Source organism: Adiantum capillus-veneris, chromosome 19 (assembly GCF_014529385.1).
Source record: "Adiantum capillus-veneris isolate H3 chromosome 19, ASM1452938v2, whole genome shotgun sequence".
NCBI classification, from domain to species: Eukaryota; Viridiplantae; Streptophyta; class Polypodiopsida; order Polypodiales; family Pteridaceae; genus Adiantum; species Adiantum capillus-veneris.
Window position 1 is genome coordinate 92,983,852 of NC_140949.1, and position 24,820 is coordinate 93,008,671.

At 42.8% G+C, this 24,820-nt stretch overlaps 1 protein-coding gene across 1 annotated transcript; it reads right to left on the reverse strand.

Annotated features, from left to right (window-relative positions):
* Nucleotides 1-16,521: 16,521 nt before the first annotated feature.
* On the reverse strand, nucleotides 16,522-20,773 carry LOC147434475 (pentatricopeptide repeat-containing protein At3g09040, mitochondrial-like). The gene has a single exon (XM_086490925.1). It carries the CDS (start codon nucleotides 20,090-20,092, stop codon nucleotides 17,492-17,494), a length of 2,601 nt encoding a protein of 866 aa, XP_086347051.1. The 5' UTR covers nucleotides 20,093-20,773; the 3' UTR covers nucleotides 16,522-17,491.
* Nucleotides 20,774-24,820: the final 4,047 nt, after the last annotated feature.

The window sequence follows — 24,820 nt, forward strand, 5'->3', positions numbered from 1 at the left end:
CAACGTAATGTTAGCCTCTTCCTCATTGGTCGAGCGCCACTCTCTCTCTAGAACTGAAAGGCCCAAAAGTGAGTCCAGCTTTCCTTAACACAACCATGTATAATATTGCCGCTAGGATTGTCTTCAGCTTTGTCTTTAAGGTTGGTCTTTAGCTTTGAAATTGCTTCGTAGTTGATGACACTCCCCCCTTACTTGAGTGATATATATCTGTTGTGTTTGGGTTAATGTGGAGAAGGGCTACAATTTTGCATTACAGTTGCACATTCTGCTTTTTTTTCCACTTTTGGCAATGAAGATGGATATTGATATTCCCTGCTATATTGGGAATTGAGCTTCTTTGGGTTGTTGACTTTATGACGGATCTTGCCCTTGGGTCCCACTGCAATGCAAGTCCTCTGCAATATTTCACCAAACTTGAGGCACTATGTGAGCTCCTTATGATTGTTGTGGATAGCTGCCTTGATGAGTTTGTCATTGCTTGATAGTCATTTTTGTGTATCATCCTTCGACTCTTTAATGGAGCTTTGTTGTTGTCCTTGAAACTAGGATTTTCTCTTGACAAGCACATGGAGCCCTACAACTATTGCTCTAATTATCTGACGATTGATATGGGTAGCCATTTCTCTAATGTTGATGTAGAAGGGATACATATAAGAGGGTGTTTGTAGATTAGGGTCTAAAACTTGGAGGACCAAAGGGAAAAAGCCTAGCAAGAAAAATGTGCCTTTGGTATACACTCTTTGGGGTTGAGAAACTGCACTTTAAGTACCTGTTCATGCAAGCTGAGTGCTTGGGAGAAACAAAGGAAGAGTTTCTAATGGAAGTGTCAATTATGGGACACTCTACATGCATAAGCAAAATTTTTCAAACAAAAGCATGTAGTGTGAAAGATAGAGTTGATGGGTGCTTCAAGGAACAAATGTAGCACATGTGACATCAAAGGATGTCCCAAGAGCTTCCACATTTCCAAGAAGATTTTTTGATGTATAAGATTCTCCACTCATACCTCACTGTGCTCAATGCATGAGTGTCTTTTGGACTTCCTCCTTCACTTGACCAAAATTAAAATACATAAACTTTGACTCTTATGCTCAAATATACCAGCATGAGAGACACAATGTAAATATACTCCACTCTTCAAGCTTGAGAAATACCTAGAATACCTAAGACTCTTGGACCACAAAAAATATTATTTGTAGCTTTTAGACTAATGTCTCACTCATTTGATGGCTTAGCTGTGCCACTCTAACTCTTATGGCATGTATATTTAATTGTGACTTAGACGTACTTGTTCAAGGCTAGAAACCCAATTCCATAGGTTCTTGAGATTTAGGACTCTTTCATTGTTTAGCCTCTAGATGCCACCATTTTGTCAAGTAGGTTGGCATACTTTTGCTTCTCTTTATTTTTGTCAAGTAGGTTGGCATACTTTTGCTTCTCTTTATTTTTTTATCGTGTGTCGATAATGCTTTGTGAAACAAGTTCTATGGTTGTAGTAAGGACTGATGAAGCCTTTGCTTTTCTCCCATGAGAAGCAGTTGTAGATGTTTGTGGGTGCTTTGTGATTTACTTCCCAGTAGCAGTTTTGGAATCCACATTGTTTTTTGTCTTTGTGTGAACGTCTTTTTCATTTTTCCCTTTAGTTCTATGGCTTGATGGACACTGGACTTTGGTATCCATATCTAGCTATTATCATTGTGAAAGCCATGCTTTTGTAGTAGAAGACGAGGTATCCATCTGGAGGTTGTAGCACCCTCAGATATGATTGCTTGACTTTGGGTGGAACCTTGTGCTACATGAATGATCTTAGTTATTCCAGGTTGAGCTGCTACTTTTGGTAACCATATTTGAGTATTACCTTCATCAAATCCTTGGGCTTCAAGTAGCTTGACTGGAATCATCCACTACTTCACATGTCTTTTTTGGGTAGCTTGGTAGACATCTGACTTTGGTACCCATACTTGTCACATCGCTTGTTTTTTTAAATGTCTTTCCTTTTTCCCTTTGTGGTTGTTCTTTCTCTTGATTGAGGTTTTTGTCTTCCATTGTTAGCTCATTTTTTATGTAGGAACTTTTTTCTTGAGGTGAGTAGGTCCAAGCTATTACCGTAGGCCTTTTGCCCCAAACATTAGTGTTTTCTTGAAAGTAGCCTTGAGCACTGATTGACTCTTTGATGCCACCCACATTGATACCTTTGGTTGTTGAGGTCGAAGTTGTGATTGGTGTATCCAAACATGATCTTTGAATTTGATTGCTCTTTGGATACTAACACTTGGTTGATGCTTTTTGGCTTTTTTGAAGGTTTTTTTGTGATGGAAACTTTGGTTGATAAGATTTTTGTTTAGGTTTTCATTGCATTGTGATGTAGAGGCTATGTGGGAATTTTGATGGAGACTCGTTGAAGGTAAAGTTGATGCGCAAGGTTGACCTGCTTTAGTGTCTACTTTAGCTTTACCTTTTTCTGCTACTGTTGGTTTCTTCTTTTTTGCATGGATTTGAGATTCTTCTGGGACAATTACTTTTGTTGTTGTTAAAGCTTTTTGTTGTTGTCGAAAGAAGATTTTCATCCAAATTTTTTTCAGGAACAAACTCTCCTTGATGTGATGGGAGTCGATTATGTAGAAAGTGTCTATGAACTCCCCATTACTCAACTTGAGTACAGCCTCTACCATGCCAAATCTAGGAATTGGCATTTTACAACTTGTGTACTCTATTCTTCTAGCTCTATGATTGGTGGATTTTCTATCATTATCCAAGTGCTATAAATCATTAGATTATGTGTAGCACAAAGATCTATCTATCGTAGCTAAAGAGCTTATTTTAAGGCTTGTTTCTCCACATAAGCTGAATCTGATCGTGATAGGAGACTATCAATCCTTTGCCATATCCTTTTTCTTCTCTGGATCTTGAATTTTTTGAACATTTGATGTGGACTTGGGAACACTACTTCTTCATCTGGTTTTGATTATGTGTTTTTTGGAGTCAGCTTCTTTGAAAAAACTATTGTTGATTCTATAGGTATGTCAATGATGACATAACCTTGCGGTTGTTGTTCTTCCTTCGCTTGTGATTTTGCATCATGACTCATGACAAAGTCGTATGTCTCACCTTTTTTTCTTTCATACTCAAAGTTTTCATTAGCTTCCTTCAACACCTTTATCATAAAAGAGGTAGCCATGTCATGGCCGTCCTCATCACAAAACTTCATAAGCATTGTTTCATTTATGCACACATCTATTAAAGTAGCCAAGATTTGGTCCCATCCAAACGGCTCAAATAAATCCTCAAGAAATGGTTCTAGGATGTAATCTTTGTCCTCTATAGGTCTCTCTCGATCACAATCTTCCCTTAACAAACTCTTAGAGTCGGAATCTCCATACATCCAAATATATGCTTTGATCTATAATCATGCAGGTTTCTCCTTCCCATTGACCATGTTCAAGTCAAATTACTCTACAAGAGCTCGACTGACATCTCTATTGTCTTACACATTGATCCTTGTTGAAACTTTTTTGTGCCTCAAGTAGATATGATCTTAGTCCCAATCTTGTACCATTTTAAGTTGATGCATAAATGGTCTCCCTAAAATAAAATCAATTTTTTTGCTATTACCAAAATCCACTATTGCGAAGGTATGCTCATACTCTGTCCCACAAGAGTTTACTATATTATGTTCCAGCCTGTTCCATTTTTCAGTGCTGACGGTTGAAGATGCACACATACCGGCCCACCTGCACGTAGGTTTTAGGCCTCATGCCCGGTACTCCCCTCTCTACCCTCGCAAAGATGCTATTGTTGATATCTTACGATCAGAATGAGAAAAATAACAAATGAAAATTATTTTCTATGAGGGGAGAATTCCCACACTCTCCCTCATCAAAACCAGGAAATGGCCATCTGGCCACAATCAAATGAGGGGTGTTTTGGAAACACTTCTCATGGAAAATATATGTTACTCACGTTGTCTCTCACTCACATATAAACACTCTCTCTCTCTCTCTCTCTCTCTCTCTCTCTCTCTCTCTCTCTCTCTCCTCACACACACACACACACACACAAACTCAAATTCACGTAAACCTTAAAAGGACATATATATGTAAACACAGACTGGCACTCAAAACACACACTCCAATTGATTTGGAAATATAGAAAGGGTCCAATATATAATATTAGAAAATGAGTGTAGTGGTCAAATTTATAACATTGTTGGACTTGAAAATTCTCTGTATATACTAGTGAGACTCCCCACCACCTTCGACGATAGTGTCAAAAGTGATTGATATATGCAAGGGTACATAAGCAATGTCAATTTGATAAGCTTCAGTCAAAGTGCAAGCCCAATACCTAGGGAGTATGCACCATCTCCATTAATTATCTTGAATCCAATGATTCTTGCACCCCCTAACTTACTTGAGACCCTTGTTATTTGGAATATGTCTTGCCGTGAATTCTATCATGGTGGGCATGAACCTGAACAAAGAGATCTTAGAGGAGGAAAATGCCCTATGGCGATAGTCTGACATTGAGGAGGAGTTTGTTATGGTCAAAGAGTTTCAAAATCGAATCTCAAACATAAAGGAAAAGATTGCAATGTGAACTCACTTATTACAAAAGGAGGGCGTGCTATACATTTGCACTTATAAGTTTAAAATGTTAGACTCAATGCTCAGAAAATCCAAGGACATGGCTAGCATCCTAGCCATCTATGATTGCTTTTAACCTCTTTGTACGGGCAACTTGGTGGCCTTTGTAAGACTTCATAGTAGAGAAATATGAGCAATTTTCCCATCTCACTACCTTCCATTAAAATTCCATCCAATAAGTATACATGGGCTAGCCGACAAGTTCTTCTTGAGCTCCCTCTTGCTCTTAAGCCCGTCATGTGTCTTGTAGTTGAGGGGCCATCAAGTTCACCTCTGCTCCTCCTCCCCACACAGAGATAGTAGTCCAAACCAGTGGCCTACCACCCCATCTACCCTTCTCTACCACCCTTGCTAACATTTCATAAACAGAAATATATGGACTCCCTAGCACCTTTCTATGTATGCATCACCCATACCAATCAAAAACTATAATGAAATTGATCTCCTTTGTGAAATAATTCTTCTTTATTTTTCATCGTTCGACACAATTGTGACTACTAGCTAGCCCATGATGATCTTGAGAAAAGAGTTAGAAATAACAATCGAAGATGTTGAGGCTGCTTTTTTTTTGACAAATTTTGGTGCACCAACTGGATGATCTATATAGTTGGAAGAAGGGCCTTGGGAGTGGACATGTTAGTTTGGGAGACCCTGATATATGTGCGCCTAGGCCACCTATGCCATTTGTATACTATCGGTCTATGTGGCACTAAGTTTGCACATCCCCTTCTTCTTACATTACATGTCCACCAAAGCGCCCTTATAGACTAAATCACTACCCTACAATGTATTTGTTTAGACACTTGTAGGATTGGGAAGAACACTATCCTATGCATAGCAAAGGATTCATGGTTCTATTCATGATTTGGTTCCAAATATGAATTTAATATTGCCAATGATTAGTAGCAAAATATTAGGCTTTTCATGGATTACATGGTCACTTTAGCTAGCCCATGGGTAGAATTTGTGCCAAAACAACATGATAATCATGTGGCAATTGTAGGCGCTCACGTATCCACCATAAGTTAATATCTACCCACTTTTAACCCAGCCATGAGAGAGATCGTGAGGGAGCAAGAGGGCAAATGTTGTGCCGTGTGGCTCTTCCAAATTTCCTTTGCCTCTTCATCTTCCTAGATCAACTCCCTTTTTCAAGTTAGTACATGAGCTACCCTTTAAAAAATGCCCACAGTATTTCTAGTCATTTTTTAGAAAATCCAAACAATGTTTCATGGTAGATGAGGGAAGCTGGAGAGAGGAACCACCTACACCAAGGGAGTCAGGAGGACGCAGGGCGGTGTGGTCTTAGCTCGAGCACATCTAGGACGGTCGGCCAGCCAAAAACTATCTAACAAGGGCGACAATGTACGTGTGCAGGTCTCTTTTTGGCCGCCAACTAGCTGGATGGCCAGTGTAGCCCACACCCCACCTCTTCTAGCCATAGCCAACATCTCCTTCCCATCGAGTGAAGCTTTTTAGGAAAATAGACTCGTCGAGAGCTAGCAGGAGTAGTTGTGCTCAAGATTGGTAGCCAACAATGGAAGATTCGTTAGAATCATCTCATGGCTGGAGACTCCCACCCGACACGTTGTGTTAGGTCTCTCTCTCTCTCTCTCTCTCTCTCTCTCTCTCTCTCTCTCTCTCTCTCTCTCTCTCTCTCTCTCTCTCTCTCTCTCTCTCTCTCAAAGGAGGAGAAGGTGGTCGGTAGCTATGACTTCCAACCTCAAGTGATACGAAGTTTAAGTAGTTGACCCGTTGAGCCCGCATGGACTACAATAGAGAAAAGGGGAGTCTTCTCTCTCTCTCTCTCTCTCTCTCTCTCTCTCTCTCTCTCTGTGTGTACTATACATGCTATTTGTCTATCACGGGGGCACATGCGGTAGGTGCTATTGAGCTGCTAATAGGTGTTGTTTGTTGTGCTAGATGTTGAGGTGATGCTAGGGTTCTTTATCTATGTGAGCTGGGCAGCAGGCGATTGAGGCCTTCAAGACACGCTGACAGAAGAGGAAAGACCACATAGCTCTCGTGACGAGCATCCTCTGCAGAGAGTTCTCTCTCTCTCTCTCTCTCTCTCTCTCTCTCTCTCTCTCTCTCTCTCTCTCTCTCTCTCTCTCTCTCTCTCTCTCTCTCTCTCTCTCTCTCTCTCTCTCTCTCTCTCTCTCTCACACACACACACACACACACACACACACACACACATGACAGGTCGGAAAGGGCCGGGTGTAGAGAATATTCAAGGGTATCTCCTCTATAAATCTAGTTTCTATAAAAGAAGCCAATAATAGTATATGTGCATCTGTCTGTTCTATTTAAGAAATGGGAAAGAAGAAAGAATCATTAAAAGAAGTATTACCATATACATGTGGTAGTGATGTGTGTGAACACACTAGGACCGCCGGGGCATTTTTTCTCTCTTTAGGAGGTTTTTTCCCCCGAGTACTGTATATACGCCCATCACTCTAGGGATATCTATCTTTCCATTGCATACTAAGTAACACGCTCTCTATTGTGTGCCTTGAGCTTCCTTCGTCTTCTCCAAGCTGTGTGTGTTTCTCTGCAACCCTAATTCCAACAATTGTAGGTTGCATCCTCCCGGGCTAATTAGTCACCAGCTGCTCCAGCACACACCTGCTTACTTTCTCCGATTTTAATGAGCTTTGGCAAGCGTTCGCATATATTTTTTATTCGGGCTCATTTTGGCCTCCGTTTCCACTACAGGCAGTACTGCATAGGCTATTTCGTCATTTTGTGCAAAATTTCTATCAGTGTCATTTTCTGCATAACAGGTGCCTTGTAGTCTTCTACCGTTTGTGCTATATAGCACGTGTTGTTCCCGCTCCGTTTCTCCTATTTCCAATTTTCACATCAGGTGCAGCATTTACCATGGCTGACAACAACACATATGTGTTCAAGATGTTTGTTGTTGAGGACAGGTTGGATGGGGACAACTACCCTATGTGGGCTTATATGATGCAACATGTTCTTGTGTCAAAGGGCATCTGGAACATTGTGCAGGGCATTGATGTACGTCGTGGTTCTGAGGATGTAGGCGATGTTGAGGATGTTGTAGGTCTTGCTACAAGGATTGCTGTTATTAGAGTTGTTTTGCCTACGGTAGAACAAGCTCGTTGGGATGTAAAGGATGCGCAGGCTCATGCATTGATTGCATTGTCTGTGAAGCGCACCATTGTTCCTCACATTCGTTCAACAAAATCTGGAAAACAGGCTTGGGATATTCTAGCAGGTCTTTATGCAAGCCGCAATGAGGCTAAAATTGCTTTGCTGCGTAAAGAGATGGAGTCGAAGATTATGCATGAGGAAGATGATATGGACACTTTCCTTGCTAGTGTCAAGGATATCAATGAGAAACTTATTTCTGCAGGTGAAGTCATTTCAGATAGTTCTCTTGTGCAAACTGTTCTTGATGCCTTACTAGATTCCTACCAGACTTTTACTAGTACTTGGAGACTGATGACCCAAGGAAATCCTGAAGTTGTCAAGTTTGATGCATTATGCACATTGCTGTTGCAAGAGTCACTTTCCAGAAAAAACAGGACTAGGAAGTGTGCAGTTGAACAGGGTTTTATTGCTTCTTAAAGAAAGGGTGGTAACAGCAATGCAGCCACTTCTTATGGTTCTGCTGCGAGTGGCAAAACTTCTGTTCCTAATGCTTTTGCTGGCAGAAATTCATCTGGAAATTATGGTGATAAGGGCAAAAAGAAGATACGTTGCCATTATTGTAAAGCTAATGATCACTTGATCAAGTCGTGTCCTAAATTGAAGGCCAAAGAGGCTAAGAAGAAAGAGAGTGGCTCCACTGCAAATGATGGTTCCACTACAAATGCAACCATTGTTGAGTCTTCTGTGAAAGGAGACTGTGATGCTGATGTCGATGCAGAATGGGCTTTTAGTGTAGAGTGCACTTACAATCGTGCTTTCCATGATGCATGCTTGTCAGTTTGCTGCGGATTCACATGTGTGGTATTTCGACAGTGGTGCTACAAAGCACATTATCTCACATCGTGAATTATTCACCTCTTTCGAGTCTGACCCTCATGGGAATTCAGTCACTTGTGCCAACAATGCCTCTTATCCGGTTCAGGGAGTTGGAAAGATTGTGCTTACTACTGCTAATGGCAGTTCTTTCACACTTGTTGATGCACTTTATGTACCTGGGATCAAGAAGAATCTCTTATCTATATCCGCACTTGCTAGACTTGGACTTGTAGTCAAATTTGTGGATGACAGATATACAGTTCATGATCTCAGTTTTGGTGATGAAATTGTTGCATCTGGCCTTTTGTGCCGTGGGCTGTATAAGCTCACTTTGTATGACAAGTGTGGACAAAATTTTGCAAGTGATGTTGCAGATTCAAGGGCTATTTCAAAACTTTGGCATGCATGTTTTGGTCATCTGAGTTTTTCCAGTTTGCTGCGTTTGCAAAAATCTGATATGGTTGCTTCTTTGCCGCCTCTTGAAGCACCTGTCAAACATGTTTATGAAGGTTGTACTTTGGGTAAGATGCAGCGTTCTAAGTTTCCAAAGGATGGTTTAGTTCGAGCCACATGCAGGTTGCAGCTCGTGCATAGTGATGTTTGTGGGCCCATGCAAACTCCGTCCTTGGGCAATTACCTTTACTTCGTGACTTTCATTGATGATTACTCCAGGCATGCATGGGTATTTCCTCTTTAAAAAAAGTCCGAAGTTTTTATGTGCTTCAAACAATTTCTGGCTATGGCTGAAGATGTCTCGAAATGTACTATGGACGCCCTCCTTTCCGATCGAGGGGGGGAGTATATGTCTCATGAATTTAATGCATTTCTGGCTAGTCGTGGGATAAAATACCAATGTACAGTGCCTTATACACCTCAGCAAAATGGTGTTGCTGAGAGGAAAGACAGGTCACTGACGGAAATGGCACGATGTATGGTCAAAATTCAAGCTTTGCCGCATTCTTTTTGGCTTGAGTCCATCATGTGTTCCACTTATGTACTTAACAGGTTTCCTAAGAAAGCTTTTCAGTCTATTACTCTGTATGAAGCATGGAATATAGAAAGCCTTCTATTGAGCACATGCGTGTTTTTGGATGTTTGGCATATGCTTTGGTGCCACAAACACAGCGCAGAAAATTGGATGATAAGGCTATCAAATGTATTCTTGTTGGTTATAGTATTGAAAGCAAAGGTTACAGGTTATATCACCCGCAAACAAAGCGTATTCTGGTTTCACGGGATGTAGTGTTTGTGGAAGATTCTGTTCAGCCCTTGCTGTCATGTACTAGAGACAGTAATGTAAGCTCATAGGACATTTATGACACTTTGTTGCCTCTTTTCAGTGATGGAAATACGAATGTAATTTCCAATGAGGCAAATGTATAGCCTATGGGGATTTCTGAAAATGTTACAGATCAGCCTATTACTGATGCAGATGTACATGATGTACTTGATGAAGAAAGGGCTGAAAATGAGCAGTCTAGAGGTATGCCAAAATGGCTGGTGCACACTTTGCGTGACAGTCAATTGGATGCACCTTTGTCTAGTCGTACTCGTTTAGGCTCTCGCCATGCATCTTATGCATCATATTGTTATGCTTTGGTTATGTCTAGCTTACATGATGTTGAGGAGCCTCTATCTTTGATGAAGCACAGAATTCAGAAAATTGGATGGCTGCCATGCAATCATGAATATGATGCACTTATAGAAAATGACACATGGACTTTATGTGATTTGCCTCCTAGCAAAAAGGCCATTGGTACGAAGTGGGTTTACAAGTTGAAATGCAAGCCGGATGGTGAGATCGATCGCCATAAGGCTCGACTTGTTGCAAAGGGTTATGCACAGCAAAAAGGCATAGATTATGAAGAGACTTTTGCTCCCACTTGTCGTTTGATTACTAAGCATTTTCTATGCGCATTGGCAGCTCATTTTGATTGGGATGTACATCAATCAGACATTGTTACTGCTTTCTTGAATGGTGACATATTTGAGGAAGTTTATGTAACGCAGCCTCGCGGTTTTGTCATAAAAGGACAAGAGGACAAAGTGTGCAGATGTAAGAAGGCTTTGTATGTGTTGAAGCAGTCTCCTCGTGCTTGGTATGAGAAAGCTGACACTCATTTGGTTAAACGAGGCTTTCGTAGTAGTCCAACAAAAAGAACCTTGTATGTAAAGCGTGAGGGTGATGTACTTCTCATTGTGGTTCTTTATGTCGATGATTTGCTGATCATTGGACCAAATGAGAGACATATTGTTGAATTTAAGGCTGATTTGAATGCTACTTTCAAAATGAAAGATTTGGGGCTATTGCATCATTACTTGGGTATACAGTTTAAGCAGTGTGATGGTGGTATTGCCTTGTGTCAAAAAAGTTACATAGAGACATTGCTATGTAAGTTTGGACTTGAGGATTGCAAACTTATTGCCACTCCCATGGAAACAGGTTTGAAGTTGAGTTTACATGATGCTGGCGATCCTGCTGAAGTCACTCGTTACCAAACTACTGTTGATTGCCTCATTTATGTATGCAACACGAGGCCAGATATTCAGTTTGCAGTCTCACAGGTCAGCAGATTTATGCATAGCCCAGGGTCTAAGCATTGGCAGGCTGTCAAGAGGATTTTCCGCTACCTTAGTGGCACTTTACATCTTGGCTTGTTTTATCCCAAGGGGGGATCATTTCCGCCAGACTTACATGCTTTTTCGGACTCAGATTGGGCTGGTTGTTTTGACACACGAGTGTCCACAAGTGGTTTTTGTTTCATGCTTGGCAGTTCATGTATATCATGGTTGAGCAAGAAGTAGCCTACTGTGGCCACTTCGAGTTGTGAGGCTGAGTATAGAGCAGTCTTCACAGCTACGGTTGAGTGTGTATGGCTCAGACGCCTTATGGCTGATTTGGGTGTTGGACAGGACACTGCCAACACTATCTACACTAACAGTCAGAGCGCATTGGCAGTTGCGAGGAACCCACTTTTTCATGCTCGCACAAAGCACATTGAGGTGCATTACCACTATGTCAGGGAGAGGCTCTCAGCAGGAGAGATCAGCTTGGCTTATGTGCCAACACAGGACAACCTTGCAGATCTTTTCACAAAGGCATTGTCTTGTGAGAATCTTGAAGCTTTCCGCAAAGCTTTGGGTTACTCCCCTTTGTGGACTGATCATGTCCTCAGGGCATGGCACTTTCCTTTACTCATGTGCCAGCTCTCGTTCACCGCATCACTTCAGGGGGGATTTGTTACCATATACATGTGGTAGTGATGTGTGTGAACACACTAGCACCGCCAGGGAAAAATTAGGACCGCCGGGGCATTTTTCCCTCTTTAGGAGGTTTTTTCCCCTGAGCACTGTATATACGCCCATCACTCTAGGTCTATCTATCTTTCCATTGCATATTAAGTAACACACTCTCTATTGTGTGCCTTGAGCTTGCTTCTTCTTCTCCAAGGTGTGTGCATTTCTCTGCAACCCTAATTCCAACAAGAAGCAGAAGTAAGTAGAAAGCAATGAGTAGAGCGCATCGTAAAAAAGGCTGTGAAGGATGGTTTGTCAAGAGGCCATTGCCATTGGCCATAGAGATCGGAGTAGGGGGTACCAGCTGGGAAAAACTCAAAAAATGGTGCATTAATGGAAGGGGAAAAGGGAAGGGTGGGAGATTGAGGGTTAGTATAAGGATTCTCCCTCACACACACATGTGGCTTGCCATGCCATATATCTCTCTGCCTCTCTCTATCCCCACAACGTCTGCAAGGCTCATGCTCTCTCTCCATGCATTATGCCTACGAGAGGTCGCACGGATTCTCCTTTCCCTCAGACGCGACAATTGGTTTCTCTCACTCCTTTGTGCAATGCTACAAGGCTCTCTCTCTCTCTTTCTCTTTGTCGTGTGCCACAAAGCAGAGGCAAACATGATGTTGGTGTTGCTTAAGAGGGTGCTCCCCCCCCCCCCCCTCTGTGTGTGTGTGTGTGTGTGTGTGTGTGTGTGTGTGTGTGCACCAGAGGGTGCTCTCGCTTTGTCTTTGTTAGGCACGGACAAGTGTGGTTGCTCAAGGTTGCCTGCGGGAGTGCTAGAGAACGCATTAGAGCCTACATGCACTTGTGTTCGTCCTTGCACAAAGCCTGCTCTCCGACTACATGCATTCTTGCAGAGTGGGCCAAACTTGACCTGCAACTGCAAGTTAGCATCTTTTTAAGTATTGAATTTTATTATAAGCTCTCCGTAGACGATATAGATATAGATGCACGGGTCAAAGTCGGCAAAAATTGTAAGTGTATCCAGAACTCTCTCTATCCGCCTTCAAGTTCAATGCCGGTGGTAGCCGTGTGAGTGGCGGGAGCACTTTTGATTGATCCGGGAACTCTGCACGCTGTTGACAGAGTCTATCTCTTCACTTCTCCCACTGAAATGGCAGGCATTGGCACTCAATCACCCTCAGGCCCGTGTCACACTGGGGCAGGCAAATGCTAGCCATGCTGAGGTGTCGGGCTATCATTGGCGAAGAAAAAAGAAAAAGTTGGCCTGCAACTTTTGCCAGAGGGACGGGCAAGGGAGGCCAGCCAACTTGTGAGTGAAGCGGCCATCTCCAAAAAGTGAGCGCGCGAAAGAAGAGCATAAGTCTTGAACTCTGCTCGTCAGCACGGAACGCAGACGTTCTACCACTTGGCTACATGCAATTCGTTGTCAAGTGTGGGCATTGTTTAAGTAATGGCCCAGTGTGATTGCAAATGCCTGGCCGCCTTCAAAAAGGTGATGTCCCAGTGTGACAAGGGCCGCACCTCGCTTCGTTGCTGGTGTATGTGCTCTCTCTCTCTCTCTCTCTCTCTCTCTCTCTCTCTCTCTCTCTCTCTCTCTCTCTCTCTCTCTCTCTCTCGACGTTCAAAGGCTTGCAAAGGCGGTGGGCGGCCCTCGCAAGGGTGCAAGCCCTCTCTGCCTGTGCATCGCGAGGCATCACTCGCAAGGATGTTCTCTCTCTCTCTCTCTCTCTCTCTCTCTCTCTTTATTTATTTATTTATTTAATATTTTATATATATATATATATATATATATATATATATTGTAGGCAAAAATGGTGTATGACTTGAAAGGCGGCAGGTGCTCGCAAAACGCAGATTCATATTGGTTGCCACGTTGTAGAAGTTGTGTGCATTGGGTGGGGCCGGCCAAGGAGTCAGATGGCATAGGCGCGGTGGCAGTGAGTGACGTGGCCTCTCTCTCTCTCTCTCTCTCTCTCTCTCTCTCTCTCTCTCTCTCTCTCTCTCAGAGGACTTTGGTTATATTTCGACCTGCTAGGCCTCGTGGCAAAGCAACGCATGCCGGTTGCTGGTCGAATTACCGTTAGGTGACCGTTGACCAAAAAGTGAACACGCGAAGCCCATGCGGGGTTTCGAACACCCAACCTTGCATCCCAGGAGCATGGCCTTAACCACTGCACTACGTGCATGCTTGTGCACATTATGTGGCGCATTCTATAGATATGTTTAGATTGTACTGTGGCATGCACGAGCCAGTAAAAACACACCCTCGAACCCAAGATCTGAGCGTAGCGTGCACCTCAACCATCTCCCTATTGCAGCCGTCCGATTGCAGACTTTAATGTTTCATTATTGGCAATCTTGCGCGCTGCAATAGGGGGCCGTCACTATGCTGCTCCTTTTACCTTAGAGGTGCAAGGCGAGGAGGTGGTAGGTGGCAACATGATACACAATGGTTAGTGGGAGGTGGCAATACCATATACCGTGGTTGTAAGGATTTGCAACCACATAGATGGCACTCTTTTGCTTTTAATATACTAGTACGATCGGTCGCCTTCGGTGGCCTCTCTCTCTCCCTCTTTATCGCGTGCAACTAGCCTTTTTTTCGTTTTGGACTTTAGCCTTCAGGTCGTATATTGTGACACGTGTAAAGGGGAACCCTTCCGCCATATTATGTTAGTAGATAATAATCTCAGGGGGTCACCTTTCAAAAATACCTATAGCATGTGCGTTCAAGAGGTATTTTTAAAACCCCTCTACATACACATTTCATCATAAATTAAAGGACCTCTCTTCCTTCATAACCTGACTTTTAAAAAAAAATTATTTTTTATACTTTTTATACTCCTCTCGTACATATAATTATGTAACTCTTTGGTATATAAAAAACCCCTTCAACTCGACTCGTGTGCTACACCTACATATTTTCTAACAAAATTTAAAGCTTTTCAAGCTTCGTGCTAAAAAAACATTTACTTCTACTTATATTATATACCTCCGAGGTTGCCAAGTGGTAAAGCCTCCAGGTTTGATGCTAGATGTCACACTTCGAATCCTCCTTTCTTGCATATCTTCATGCGATCCTTTTGGAGATTACCTTTACTCTTGAGAAGTTTTGTAGCAGCACAAGCATTCCCACTCGCATGATACAAGAGAGCATACATGAGCACTACCGGGGTTGCTCACCATACTCGTACCCATGCCTTGGGTCATAGAGGATGAGTGCTCAACCACCTTCTCAAGAGGAGTTCCTCTTGAGAAGTTTTCTGAGGCTTTGAAATTTGTTGGAGGCCAAGTTCCACTGCCTTCATATGGCGGGGCGATTGAAGTTTTTCTACATAGCATGGTGGCAACACACTATGATGTCTGGGTGGGATATGAAAAGTTGCCAAGAGTAATAGCGCACACGGTGGAATTGATCGCTCATACAGTAATGGATAGAGTTCGAATCTTGGTGCAATGTATGTGCGGGAGGTGGACCTTTTTTGGCACATGGAAAATTTTGCTTTCGAGGGGGGTATCACCTGTCACAGTGCCAAATGGAAACAACCCACACGAGGAGGACAAGCTCTTCGAGTCTTGATGCCACCCCCGTCTAAACTCATTAGAGCCGGCATTGCTTATGAGAGTTGCACTAACAATTGAGCTATACTTTGAGTGATGATATCATAAGAGTAGGGTCCTTGAGAGCTCTCACTCCTTTTTCGCACACATAACTATGAGAATACATAGTACTTGGTACGTCACACCATAGACACATGTATTACGCTCATTTTAACCATTACATCATTCTTATGCATATACAAAATCCAATGGCCGATGCGAACTACAAAATAAAAGGATAAGGGTACCCTTTTTCATGGAGTCTGTTTTTTCATCGAGTTTGACCTTTTTCCATGGACCTCTAGCACTGTCAATTGACTAATCTCATTATTTATTCATGGCTAGCTACAAATTTAACTACAATATAGGAAGACCACCAAATGTTTTACTTGTGCTTCCACCATCGTAACCACTAAAACTAAGAAGGACCACATAGAGCCAACTTTTGTCAAGGAGATGATCATTGACAACATCCACTTAAGGATTGAATACCCTACTATACACGAATTTCATAACACTTTTCCATGTTAATTGCATTTTTCTCCAAACATTGTGCTTATTCTACCAATGAAAAAATAACGGTTACACCAATGACCACATGCTCTAAAATAAACATATAACAAACAAAACTCCACAAGAATCAAGAGCATACATATGAACTCCTCACTTTGGACAAACCTTCTCTCTCTCTCTCTCTCTCTCTCTCTCTCTCTCTCTCAAGAAGATTTAGAAATTTTCTCATGTAGGAAAACAGACCTTTTTTAGTGTTTTCATACAATGCATAACATCATGAGCTTCTGCTCGAGAGGCACCGCATACCTAGCTAGTTACGATTGGGGGCAAGGGACCCCCGGCCCCCCCACCGGGCCGGCGGTCCTCTTCCCTCAATCCTACCTAGCTAGGTATACAATGCCTCCCTCACAGAAGCTCATGATGTTGAGGTAAGTCACAATGTGGGAATTGTTGTGAGAATATATCCAAAACTTCTTGTGTGTGTGTACCTATCTCACCTCGAACCTCAAACTCCACAATCAAACATCTGTAGGCTTCAGGCTCAATTAACCATATAAATTGACCCATCTCCCTTCCTATGTAACAACTATTTCCATCTCGCCCCACATGATGCAACGGAGCTGAAGAAGTTGCATGCGGCCGCATCTGCATGATTGAGCCTTGGGCCACTAAGCACTATGAGGCCTTGCCCTTGCTAAATGTCCCATCTGATGGCAAATAAAAAACTCTTTCAGCAGCCTTCAGTCTAACTCCTCAGTAGTCTCATCACCTACAGGATCCAAGCCTATGAATTTCCCCTTTCAAATGCCAACTGGAGGTGGTAGAACTCTGCTGATGAGCTTGCAAATGGCTAAGGCCAACAGCAGGCGGTAGAACTCTGCTCCTAAGCTCACTTCCTCCTCGTGAGAGAGAAAGTTGGGACAGTGGACTCCGTGGGGTCTTGGTCGAGGACGCTGTATCAGATTTCTCTCTAAGTGGTCAAAGCCGAGCTCTCCATCGCTATCTGCTACTAGAAGGAGAGAATCTCAAAAGCGTGCAGGGAGAGCTGCCTTTGATACGCGCGAGCACAAGCGATAGCGCCTGTGGGGCTTTTTTCTTCTTCTTTTTTTGTGTTTTTTTTTCCTGGCTGGGTTGGGGGGGGGGAGGGATTGTGAAGGTGAAAGAGAGGCTGCTGGGAGTGGCATACTGAAGCAGGTAAGGCGAGGGAGGCAGTTGGGCAAAGGCAACGTGCAGCAGCAGTGAGCTCTCCTTGATATGTTATCCTATTTATTTTTAACACCCCTCACCCGAAAGCTGCCGTGGCCAGTGACACCACCGAAGCTAATATAAGATCCTGGCATCAGAAATCAGGGAACCACCAAGCTTGCATGATTGCTTCTGTCCAACTTGTTAACTGGTTTAAGTGCGAAACTCACATGGGGACAAACTCCTGATTGATCATCGTCTTTTCGAAACTGCTTAATTTAGTGTACAAAGCTATGCTATGCGGATGAGCCCTCTCTGATTTCTATCCAAGCTTGTCCTGGTTTCTTCCATGCTTGGAGATCTTCCCTACAATCCTGCAAATGGTCGAATTCCTTGGACTTGTATAAGTCGGAGCAGATCTTGGACATGAGCACATACCCAGCAGCACGGGTAGAGTCCAAGTCATGGGCTTGATCAAAGCATACTCTTCCCAACCCAAAATCACCATATGTTGTACATGCACCAAGCAAGGTCATCCAGCCTGTCATGTTAGGCAAAACGGGCATGCTTTGCAGTAGCTTCTCTGCTTCATGCAATCGCCCAGCACTGCCGAGCAGTTCAATCATGCAGTTGAGATGTTGATTACTTGGCATAGCTCCTAGATCTCCTCTCATCCTTTCAAAGTAAGACCATCCTTCCTCTACTAGGCCCTCATGACTGCAAGCCGCAAGAATACTGGTGTAACTCCAAGCATCTGGTTTAAACCCATCTTTCTGCATACTTTGAAGACACTCGCTGGCTAGCTTTAGGCTACCAAGCTGTGCATACCCAGCGATCATGGCATTCCATGACACAACATTCCGAGTTGCCAGTTTTTCAAATGATCTGCATGCCTCATCTAGACAACCGCAATTAGCATACATGTCCACTAGCGTCGCACCAATGGTGAGCTGTTCAATGGCGCCGGTTCTGATTACCTTGTCATGTATTGCTCTTCCATGTGCAATGGCACCTACACAGCCACAAGCTTTTAGAATGCATGTATATGTAACATTGTCTGGCTTCTTGATTCCTTCTTGCATTTGGTCAAATAGTGCGAGTGCAGGAAAACCATGGTTGTGCTGAACATAGCCTGCAATCATGGCATTCCATGTCACAGTGTCTTGTCGGGAGATGCCATCAAAGACTTTTCTAGCTTCATCTAGTAGCCCAGATTTTGAATACATGTCTATGAGTGTATTCCCAATTAGAGCATCTGTTGTATACCCACTTCTAATACTAAGATCATGAACCAGCTTTCCCTGCTCTATGATATCTAGACCAGTGCATGCCTTCAAGATGCAGGAGAAGGTAACCTCATCAGCTTGTATACCCATTTTCTGCATCTTTTCAAAGAGCTTAAGAGCATGCTCGTATTGTTTAAAATGCCCATATCCCGTGATGATTGCTCCCCAAGTCACCATGTCCCGACCAGGTAGACTGTCAAAGATTTTGCGAGCTTCATTGAGACTTGCACACTTCGCATAAAAATCCACCAGTGCGTTGCCCACAATAGCTTCTGTATGAACTCCCATCCTTACCATCTCATCATGAACTGACATGCCCTGCTGTAAGTTTTCTACCATCGCACATGCTTTTAACATGCTAGTGAGGGTTATCCTGTCAGCACCAAAACCTCGCTTTTGCATAGAATGAAAAAGTGCAATAGCTTGAGAGCCATGGCCATGGTAACAGAGAGCCGAAATCATTGTACTCCAAGTTATCATATCATGGCTTGCCCGTTCAAAAACTGCATACGCTTCACTCAAGCTACCACATTTTGCATACATGTCCACAAGGGCATTGCCTATAACATTATCTGTGTCGAAACCTCTGACAATCACCAGGTTATGAACGGATCTTCCCTGAACTGAAGAGAGGCTGCATGTGCAAGCTTTAAGCATACACAAAAACAGAGGCTGGTCCACTTCGACATGCTCATAACTCATTCTATCAAGAAGCCCAAATACTTTGTGGCTCTCTTCATGCTGGGCATATCCAGCAACCATTACACTCCATGAAACAGCGTCTCGGGATGGCATGTCGCTGAACACCTTGAAAGCGTCCTCCAGCCTTCCAAATTTCGAATAAACATTAATGAGAGTATTCGCTAGTCTTGTATCAGATCTCAGCCCACTTTGAGTAAAACTAGTATGTATCAAGTATTCCTCTTCTAGATTTCCTAATAAGCTAAATGCTCGTAAAATGCAAACATAAGTTGCCTTATCTGGTTGAATGCCCTTTTGCTGCATTTCTTCAAAAAGTTTAGCAGCACGGCACCCATTTCCATGTTGAACATGCCCTGCAATCATTGCATTCCAGGACACTATGTTTCCAGCATGTACCAAACTAAAAACCTTTTGTGCTTCAATCAAGCACCCTGCTTTAGAAAACATGTCAATAAGGCTGTTTGCCACGACAACATTTGATTCAAAACTAGTCCTAACAATCATATCATAAATTAGCATGCCATCTTTCATTGAATGATTCCTACTACATAACTTAATTGCACACGAGAAGGCCACTTTGTCTGGTTGTAGTCCTTTCTGATTCATCCTTTCAAACAAATGGAGAGTCCGAATGCTGCTCTCATTCTTAAAAGAGGCAGTTATCAATGCACCCCAAGAAAGCATATCGCGGTTTTGTAAGTTGTGAAAAACAGTACGTGCGTCTTCCCAGCTACCACACTTGGCATACATGTCTATGAGTGTATTACCAACTGCTATATTAAAATCAAAACCAGCTTCAATAATCAAAGCATGGACCCAAAAGCCCTCTCTTATGGCCTTCTTTTGAGCACAAGCTCTTGACATACATAAAAATAAGGAGTGGTCTGGATTGAAGCCCTCCTCTAACATGGCGTGAAAAGTTTGATCGAAGAATTAACTTGTACATGCTGCAAAATCCGGGGCCAACACCTCCTTACAATATTGTAAGAAAGCCCTTTGAGCACCTGCCATGGTAGTTATCAATATATCCTCCCTCGTCATGCATCCCTGCTGTAATTATTCTGACATGTACAAGTTGTCCCTGCGCAATGCTACCACATGCTTCAAAGCACAAGAGTAGATGAGCTTGTCAGGTTCCATACCTTGTGATAAATTGCGATTGCGTGATGGCATTTTCCACTTAAAGAGTATGATTATATGATCGCATGCTAAGTACTGAGACATGGTGAGGAAGACGTGGCAAATACTGGGTTGGCTTCAAGTACACAGCCGTGGAGCATCCCAGAGGACGCCAAATGACTTCGGGCATGGGCATGCGGGCATGACGCCAACCATCCAGATCCTCCGCTTGAGTGCATATCTGAAGAAAAGTGTGGATTGCCTGTCAAGATGCAGGCATACCGCCCGCTGCTCTTCCTTTGGTTTCATGTGGAAATCGTGGAAGCTCCTGTACGCAGAGCTCCCCCTGCTTGTTCCCGGCTCGTCTATATGTAACAGTGGGTCCAACTGACGGGATCAAAGGGTTGTAGCCTAGTGAAAAGTTCGATCAAGATTCAATGAGGACAGCGAATTTTTTTCGGCACCGTGCAATTATACTCTTGGCACAAAAAGTAATCTCGGCATAGTCATCATAATTTCCGATGGCGGTATCACGATGCCCCTTTTATTTGTGAATTAAAATCAAACTTAAAGTAGATTTTTTCATTTATATTAATTCAAGTATGCGTAACATTCACTCTTTCTACTTTAAAGAGTCTAACTTTCGGTCCACATCAAAGTTTTGCAAAGACGCATACTGTATGTAATCTCGACACACGCAAGAGAAAACTTTCTCTCTCTCTATCACTTTCTCTCTCACACATTGTCGTGTAGCTTCACTGTCATGAAGAGAAAAAGAGCAGAGAAATGCAAGATAAGTTTTATTAAAGCCTACACCTTTAGTGAGCAGTGATCAGGGCTTGTTAACAGGTCAAGCTTAATGATTAATGTATGCCATATGAGGCTTAAAAGGGCCAACAGATGCTTTAATGATACAAAAAATGAGTATGCTTGAAGTGAACACAAATGCGAGATCATGATCTAGAACCACAATGCTTGAAGTGCTCTACCGATTTGTCTTAACGGCTCGTCGATTGGAGCCACGGTAAAGAAGTTATGGCAGTTTGAAATTTAAGTTGTTTGCAGGGCAACTGCGGCTGAGGGGACAAAAATGAAATGAATGCATAGGTTTGAAGTGTTCACTTTGTGGAGCGCGTTAGTCTTTTCAGATTTACGATTGCCAAGATATTAGTCGTTAAAGATTCACCAGGGGCCGGTTTCGCACCAGTCCGGTCCTCTCGGTCGGTGTGCCATCCGGGAATCTACAACCTCGACAGGTTTTGTATGCATTTTATGCAGTTTGAGAAGTCTAAAGGGATTTATGGCTTGTCAGGAAGAGGACGGTGTCAGTTGTCGGCACTGCTGAGCTGGGTAATTTTTGGCATTATTCGAGATGTTGGTATGGACAATAAAATTCATGAAGATATTGTTAGTCAAGGACTGCTTGATAGAGATGTCGTGCTTGGCATTGCCTTGGCCGGCATGTGTACCAAATATGATGCCTTTTTTTGCGGAGCAAATCCTTGATCGATGCCGCATGCCAAATAAAGTGCCTATATGTATGCCAAATGTAATGTACTTGGAAAAGCACAAGAAGTGCTTGACAAGCTTCCTGTTCAGGATGTACTCACTTGGGATGTGCTTATTGAAGGGTATGCTCGAGATGGCCAAGGTAAAGCCGCATTGAAATGCTTTGATAGGATGCAATTTGAGGGACTCTCCCAAGATACAGTTAGTTACCTTTGCTTGTGTTTTAAAAGCATGTGGAAGCTTAAGGAGGCCAATACAATTAAAAAACAGGGCGCCCGCCCAATAAGGGCCCAAAGGGTTTTGTGTGGGAAAGAAAAGGGAAGGAGAGGAAAGGCATGGCGAGGGGCCTAAGGGGAGGAGATAACGGGGAGAAGAAAAGCGAAGGAAGGAAGGGAGCTTGGAGGAAGACGAAAGGAAAATCTCACTATCTTCTCGCTCATCCTCAGCTAACGGAAGGCGGGGATTACGAGCTTCTTTCGCTTGTGGAGGCAAGGAAGCTAGATTGAGAAGGAGTTTGGTCAAGGCAAGAGGAAGCTTGAGAGTTTACAAGCAAGGAGGGAAGCTTGGTCAAGGCAAGAGGAAGCTTGGGACAAAGTAAGAAGAGAAGCTCGAGTCGTTGCTAAGGGAGGCGAGGAAGCTAGCTTGAGAAGGAGGGTGTCAAGGCAGTCAAGCAAGGTCGAGAAAAAGGATCTTGAAGCTTGGGAACCAAGGAGCCGAAACAAACAAGAAGGCTCAGGGGAGACCAGTAAGAAGGGTTGTGAGGATAACGGGAAGCAAGAACGAAGTCTCTCTCGTCCTCGACCTCGACTTAGCTTAATAACAGAAAGGAAATTCGACAAGAGCAGATATCGGAGCTCGGCAAGCATTCAGGGAGTCTAGGGTTAAGTAGCAAGATAAGGGAGCAGTAAGGCAAGAAGGAGAGAGGGTAACCTCTCTCTATCATAATTGGGAATTGCAAGGGCATCAAGCAGGAAATTTCACCAGATATGTACATCCTGATCAACTTCAAAGGGCTCTAATGGCAGGCATAAGTGAGAAATTTATGGTCGTGATCTAATTTGAGAGCATTAAACTCTCCTAACACCATCAGTGCCGTTAACGGCAAACATTTGTAATCGAGTTTCACTTCGGCTAATCATTAGTACCTTAGAACATTCCGGTTGTCAATTTTTAAGCATTTAAGGTGTTTTCAGAGTCTTTTGCTTTGTGTCTTGGACCTACTCTCTCGCACCTCCCACAGCCAAAGGCCCAGCGCCTGCCCGGCTCACGTTTCGAGCACATATCCCTCGACATCTTTGGTGAACCCAACGCGAAACGAGCCAGGGTGGGAGGTAAAGATGGAGATGCCAAAATAGTTAAAGCAGTTTATTGAAGATTTCAGTGCCAATGGATTTGATAAAAATCTAGCAGTTACAGATTTTCCAAAAATGATAGAATTGGTTCAAGGGTATCTATAGGAAGAAAAAGCCATGCAGATAAAAAAGTAGATTGATGATGATGTAGAGCTAGCACTTGATGCTGTTCGGGAACAGTATTATATTTTTCAGGGATATGATCCAGAAGGTTTTATTGCATGTTATGAAGCTGAGATGAAGAGCCGAAATGTTCTAGAAAATCGGATGATTGCATCCTTTGAGGAAGTTGTAAACTCAGATTTTAAAAAGCAGGTTCAAGAACTGGCAGAAGCATATCCCACACGGTGGCAGTATTTTGCAAAGAAATTCATTTATGAAAGCTCAAGGATTCTAGATCAGGAAATAAAGGAGATTACTGAACGAAGTAAGGTTGTCTTCAGTAAAGGTGAAGGGGATCAGATGCAGATCCTCAACTATGATGAATTCTGGGAGCATATTTCTGCAAGAAGTAAATCCAAAGAAAATGCTTAGTTGGAAGTAGCAGATACGGTTTCAGAGGAGCATATTTTGAGCAATGAAGAAAAGGTAAACGATGAATTTAATGCTGAAACACATTTGTATGAATTTTTTTCAAAGATTTCTCGCATGGATGCTACCTCCAATAATGGTTCTAGTGAAGACATAGACTGTACAGCAAGTGGAGGAGTTCATCAAGCAGATGCGCCTCTACAGGATATTTCTAAAACTATCAGCACTATAGGCGAGCAGAACAACATGTTTGCTGCAGATGATTGCATAAACAAAGCTATTATATACACAGTAGCTGATGAAGTGACTAAAATTGTGGACCCAGCACAGGATGAGCCGGAGGATGTCAATGAACCTATGATTGCTACTAACAATATTCTTGCAGATGTTGCTATCACTGAAGAGGATGCTACAATCGGTGAATTTTTGTCTAGATATGAAGGATATGTTTATGGCAGTATAGAAGAGCTTTCTGATGCGTAAACCTCTTCAGAGGGGGTGCCAGATGAGCCTTTACAGTTCTATAATGTATTGCTAAGTGCAGATGAGGAAGCAGAGGATGATATGGATGAGTATGAAGATTGCTCGGATCATGCTGATTGTGAACAGATTATAGACAGGGATTTTACATATATGCTTGTACATGGGCTGCATGAGGAGATAACTCCTACAGTTTTGATTAATGTTGAGACTTCCAAGGGTGATTTTCCAGAGGATGTTATGGATGAAGATCTACATGATAAAGATGTTTTTCATGATCAAGTTGAAATCCCAACAGTTGAAAATTCGTCTAATGATACAGGTCGAGAGACTCACAAGGTTTTTCATGATGGTTATGAAGCTAGAGGGGGTGATGATGCTAAATCATCCTTGATACTGCATAAAATGCACAGGGTTTTTCATTTTCTTAATCAATGTGCTAGATGTGGTTGGATTTGGATGATATTCCTATTGATGCTTATGTCAGTGATGTCTTGGCTGCCAGTAAAAGGGAGTCAGATTTCTTTAATGCTTTCTGGTAACGAGCTTAAGTTGCCAACAATTTATGGGATGTGGGTGATGCATTATGCTTCAGGTGAAGCTCTAGTATATTGCGGAGCCCATCAATACTATGTGATCTCGATGG